Here is a 6,000-nt window from a genome sequence, read left to right on the forward strand (position 1 = left end):
AAAAATAATCATGATAATAATCAAGCTTCTAATTTTTTGTTAAAAGTCTTTAATTTGATTTGGCTTCTGGAGTCTATAAGGAGGCATTTTCACACTATGCAACGTTCTCCTCGTGATGCTGGATATTTCATTTCTTTTTCTGGCAGCATTTTTGGCCACTAAGGGCACAGCGGCCTATCTGTTCCTCCTTTGGAAGGTAGCCAATCAGAGCACACCGGCCGCTTCTTCTTTTGCAATAATACTTTTGTAACCCGCTTATGATTCCGCTATTGCCTGCGGTTGAAGAAACTAAGCGCACGGAAGGATTTAGGAAGGCCGCGGTGCAAGTCCAGGGCGTTTGGAATCCCTCTAGTAAGTTATACATCGCCATTTTTTGTTCTTTTATGTCTTTTTCCTTTCTCTATACCATCTGGAGCAAAGAAGAAGGTGGGGCTAGCTACCCACCATGCGTCTGTGGGTTCGGCTCAGCTGAGAAAGTGGCGTGACCGTGGCAGCCCCCTTGTGAACTGACACCTGGGAGGCAGGGGTCACGATGGTCCCCGAGTCCTTAAGAGACCGAAAGACTGTACCTCCAACCGCTAAGCTAATAAAAGGGAACCTGTGCTTCTGTCCTCAGATTAAGTTCGATTTCCTGTTGGTATTAAAAGATTTACACATAAAATAAATAAATAAAGATTTACATCACTTTCTTCCTGTCTCATGAACAGGTATAACAATCCTCCCATGGAGGGATGGTCTGTGAGCTGATTAGCCTCTTAAGAGTGAATCAGAAGGGATGGAGACCCTACTTTGAGCTTCTTGATGGTCTTTGTCAAGTAAAATAAAGGAGAAAAACTGGTAATGTCCAGTTCTCAAGCAACAAAACTAGTTTATCTAAGATTCCCAAATGAATGGAGAGGGCTGACTCTGACTAACAAATTCTCAATCCATTCAGTCCTGTCATTTCCCAGCACATCTTACCTGGAACAGGCAGCAAGAACAAGAAGAGGAACTCAAAGAGAAGGTAGTAGACCCTCATGGCTGGCTGGCTTCCCAGCTGAGACTAGACAGGACGGTGTGCTCGCTCACTTTATAAAGGCTCCAGGTCCGCAGCCACAGGGAGAAGCATTCAGCAGCTGCAATTCCTGTAATATTACAGGGATGACAATATGATACATTTCCTTAAGCTTCATGCCAAGGTCCCTTACAAAGCAGACCATGCCCATTCCCCCCAGGAGTTAATTACAAACCTCAGGGAAACTCAGAGCCTGATGTGAGCACAGGCCTGTTCTGTTGCCTCTGAGGTCTGGGTGCTCATGTAGGCTGGCTCATGTCTGGCTGTCTGAGACAGGAAAGACCTGCCCACTCCTGGATGCAGTCCTGGGGCATGTAGCTGGGAGCTCACCTGTGCCCACTGTGGTCTTCTAAGCTTTTGCCTTCTTCCGAAAGTCCTGGGAGAATCTGAGCCCCATGAATCCAGTCCAAGGCTGGTGTATTCAGAATCTAGGTGTAGACTGGTGCTGGGTCATGCCCTGAACCTGCAGGGATACACCCAGAATGGAATCACCTTTTAAGTAGTGTGGGAAGGAAGGGAAAGTGGGCTGCATTCCAGAGACTCTGTCCTGTGTCCTTGGCCTGTGATGGAGTGCAACATCTCAGGTCAAACACAGCATATACTTTACTGTGGTCTGAAAAACCACCAAATTCGTGAGTCAGGAAGGTGTCTGACATTTCCCTTCAGGCCTGGTCCCATTAATCGCCAGCATGAGAATCCTGCGAGCGCCTTCCTCGGACACAGGACCAGCAGCGCCCACAGTGGTGGCTGCTCCTCGGGGGTGGGGTCTGCTCAGAGCCCCTAGTTCCTCACGGGTTGGCGTCATTTGAGCAAGAATTAACTTTGTCTCTTTTAAGATGCTAAGATCTGGAGGCGCTGTTACCACAGCACAGCCTGGAGCATGCTGTCTCCTGAGGAGGGCTGCAGGGAAAATGTAGGACACCCAGTTTAACTTGGATTTCAGGTGATCAACAAACGATCTGGTAGGATAAGTATATCCCAAGTGATACACAGATCACACTTAAGCTAAAGTATTTTTTATTTATATATAAACAAATATATATATATATAAACAAATATATAAATTTGTTGTTTATATAATTCAGTAAGTAAATTAGTTTTCTGGGATTGTTGAATATTTCATAAAAGATGGTCTTCGGAATCAAACCCACTTGGGTTTGAGTTAAAGTCCTCCCTACACACAACCTGCACGATTTTTTTTTTTTCTTTCATTTATTTTTATTAGTTGGAGGCTAATTGCTTTGCAATATTCTAGTGGTATTTGTCATACATTGACATGAATCAGCCATGGATTTACATGTATTCCCCATCCCGATCCCCCCTCCTACCTCCCTCTCTATCTGCTCCCTTTGGGTCTTCCCAGTGCACCAGGCCCGAGCACTTGTCTCATGCATCCCACCTGGGCTGGTGATCTGTTTCACCATAGATGGTATACATGCTGTTCTTTTGAAATATCCCACCCTCACATTCTCCCACAAGTTCAAAAGTCTGTTCTGTATTTCTGTGTCTCTTTTTCTGTTTTGCATATAGGGTTATCGTTATCACCTTTCTAAATTCCATATATATGTGTTAGTATGCTGTAATGTTTTTTATCTTTCTGGCTTACTTCACTCTGTATAAGGGGCTCCAGTTTCATCCATCTCATTAGGACTGGTTCAAATGAATTCTTTTTGACGGCTGAGTAAAATTCCATGGTGTATATGTACCACAGCTTCCTTATCCATTCATCTGCTGATGGCATCTAGGTTGCTTCCATGTCCTGGCTATTATAAACAGTGCTGCGATGAACATTGGGGTGCACGTGTCTCTTTCAGATCTGGTTTCCTCAGTGTGTATGCCCAGAAGTGGGATTGCTGGGTCATATGGCAGTTCTATTTCCAGTTTTTTAAGGAATCTCCACACTGTTCTCCATAGTGGTTGTACTAGTTTGCATTCCCACCAACAGTGTAAGAGGGTTCCCTTTTCTCCACACCCTCTCCAGCATTTATTGCTTGTAGACTTTTGGATAGCAGCCATCCTGACTGGCGTGTAATGGTACCTCATTGTGGTTTTGATTTGCATTTCTCTGATAATGAGTGATGTTGAGCATCTTTTCATGTGTTTGTTAGCCATCTGTATGTCTTCTTTGGAGAAATGTCTGTTTAGTTCTTTGGCCCATTTTTTGATTGGGGTCATTTATTTTTCTGGAATTGAGCTTCAGGAGTTGCTTGTATATTTTTGAGATTAATCCTTTGTCTGTTTCTTCATTTGCTATTATTTTCTCCCAATCTGAGGGCTGTCTTTTCACCTTACTTATAGTTTCCTTTGTAGTGCAAAAGCTTTTAAGTTTCATTAGGTCCCATTTGTTTAGTTTTGCTTTTATTTCCAATATTCTGGGAGGTGGGTCATAGAGGATCTTGCTGTGATTTATGTCGGAGAGTGTTTTGCCTATGTTCTCCTCTAGGAGTTTTATAGTTTCTGGTCTTACATTTAGATCTTTAATCCATTTTGAGTTTATTTTTGTGTATGGTGTTAGAAAGTGTTCTAGTTTCATTCTTTTACAAGTGGTTGACCAGTTTTCCCAGCACCACTTGTTAAAGAGGTTGTCTTTTTTCCATTGTATATCCTTGCCTCCTTTGTCAAAGATAAGGTGTCCATAGGTTCGTGGATTTATCTCTGGGCTTTCTATTCTGTTCCATTGATCTGTATTTCTGTCCTTGTGCCAGTACCATACTGTCTTGATGACTGTGGCTTTGTAGTAGAGTCTGAAGTCAGGCAGGTTGATTCCTCCAGTTCCATTCTTCTTTCTCAAGATTACTTTGGCTATTCAAGGTTTTTTGTATTTCCATACAAATTGTGAAATTATTTGTTCTAGTTCTGTGAAAAATACTGTTGGTAGCTTGATAGGGATTGTATTAAATCTATAGATTGGTTTGGGTAGAATAGCCATTTTGACAATATTGATTCTTTCAGTCCATGAACACGTTATGTTTCTCCATCTGTTTGTGTCCGCTTTGATTTCTTTCATCAGTGTTTTATAGTTTTCTATGTATAGGTCTTTTGTTTCTTTAGGTAGATATACTCCTAAGTATTTTATTCTTTTTGTTGCAATGGTGAATGGTATTGTTTCCTTAATTTCTCTTTCTGTTATTTCATTGTTAGTATGTAGTAATGCAAGGGATTTCTGTGTGTTAATTTAAATCCTGCAACTTTACCATATTCATTGATTAGCTCTAGTAATTTTCTGGAAGAGTCTTTAGGGTTTTCTATGTAGAGGATCATGTCATCTGCAAACAGCGAGAGTTTCACTTCTTCTTTTCCTATCTGGATTCCTTTACTTCTTTTTCTGCTCTGATTGCTGTGGCCAAAAACTTCCAACACTATGTTGAATAGTAGTGCGTTGAGAAGTGGCACCCTTGTCTTGTTCCGGATTTCAGGGGAAATGCTTTCAATTTTTCACCATTGAGGGTGATGCTTGCTGTGGGTTTTGTCATATATGCTTTTCTATATGTTGAGGTATGTTCCTTCTATTCCTGCTTTCTGGAGAGTTTTAATCATAAATGAGTGTTGAATTTTGTCAAAGGCTTTCGCTGCATGTACTGAGATAATCATATGGTTTTTATCTTTCAATTTGCTAATGTGGTGTATTACATTGATTGATTTGTGGATATTAAAGAATCCTTGCATTCCTGGGATAAAGCCCACTTGGTCATGGTGTATGATTTTTTTACTATGTTGTTGGATTCTGTTTGCTAGAATTTTGTTAAGGATTTTTGCATCTATGTTCATCAGTGATATTGGCCTGTAGTTTTCTTTTTTTGTGGCATCTTTGTCTGGTTTTGGAATTAGGGTGATGGTGGCCTCATAGAATGGGTTTGGAAGTTTACCTTCCTCTGCAATTTTCTGGAAGAGTTTGAGTAAGATAGGTGTTAGCTCTTCTCTAAATTTTTGGTAGAATTCAGCTGTGAAGCCATCTGGTCCTGGCTTTTGTTTGCTGGAAGATTTTTGATTACTCTTCTTGAAATGCTGTTTTTCAGGGAACTCTGCTTAATGTTATGTGACAGCTTGGATGGGAAGGGAGCTTGGGGGAGAATGGATACATGTATACGCACGGCTGTGTCTCTTTGCTTTCCACCTGAAACCATCACAACATTATTAGTCAGCTATACTCCAATTCAAAGTGTTATTTAAATGTAATTTTAAAAAATGCTGTTTCCCGGGACTTCCTTGATGGTCCAGTGGGTAAGACTGTACTCCCAAGCATAGCAGGTCAGGGAACTAGAACCCTCATGCCAGAACAACGACCTGATGTAGCCTGAATAAGTAAACAAAATAAAAATTGGAGTGTTTTAACGATCTATGGTTTGCAGCACAGCAGATTTTTTTTTCTTTTAAGGAAGATGCAGTTTAAGCAAGATAATGCAGTTTTATGTGTAAGACCGGGCATGAGTTTTCACAGAAGGAAGTTTCCAATAGGCTTGCATGGTGCCATGGTGAGTTTCAAGAGAGTTTCTTGCCACAGTTCCTCACTAGTGGGACATGGCCCTTGTAGGAATTCTACAATTGCAGTTGCTTATTTTTCCTAGGCAAGATCTAAAGACGACTCCTTTGCAGAGCTGTTAATCTGGAGATAAAGCCCAGGGGCATCTCTGTCCATCAGGGAAGGGTCCTGTTGTTTAGCAAGGAGGTCACACACCCAAGAAACCATGGGGTGGCTCACCAGAAACCAGAGATGAGTTAATATAGGAGAGAGCAAAGGGTTAATTTTAGGTGAAGTCTAAATGGATTATTAGTTTTCACAGTTTAAAAGCCAAACAAGGCCATGTGGATCATGGTAGCTTCATGCCTGGGCTGAGAGGTAACTCAGGGTCTCATTCTTTAAAGGGAAGATAAATGCTGTGTCTCCAAACCTTTAACCTGTGAGTAGGAAATTGAGGCAGTGTCTTTCCGGGAGAGTGCATCACTTC

The 6,000-nt window shown here is 41.5% G+C and overlaps 1 protein-coding gene across 1 annotated transcript; it reads right to left on the minus strand.

The window, feature by feature from the left end:
* Positions 1–127: 127 nt before the first annotated feature.
* On the minus strand, positions 128–1,415 carry LOC122432337 (beta-defensin 103A-like). Its single transcript, XM_043454179.1, has 3 exons — positions 1,385–1,415; positions 961–1,124; positions 128–273 (listed from the first exon to the last, which is right to left on the minus strand). The coding sequence occupies exons 2-3, from the start codon at positions 1,016–1,018 to the stop codon at positions 128–130; spliced, it is 204 nt and encodes a 67-aa protein (XP_043310114.1). The 5' UTR covers positions 1,019–1,124; positions 1,385–1,415.
* Between the last annotated feature and the right edge of the window lie 4,585 nt (positions 1,416–6,000).

Source organism: Cervus canadensis, chromosome 31 (assembly GCF_019320065.1).
Source record: "Cervus canadensis isolate Bull #8, Minnesota chromosome 31, ASM1932006v1, whole genome shotgun sequence".
NCBI lineage: Eukaryota > Metazoa > Chordata > Mammalia > Artiodactyla > Cervidae > Cervus > Cervus canadensis.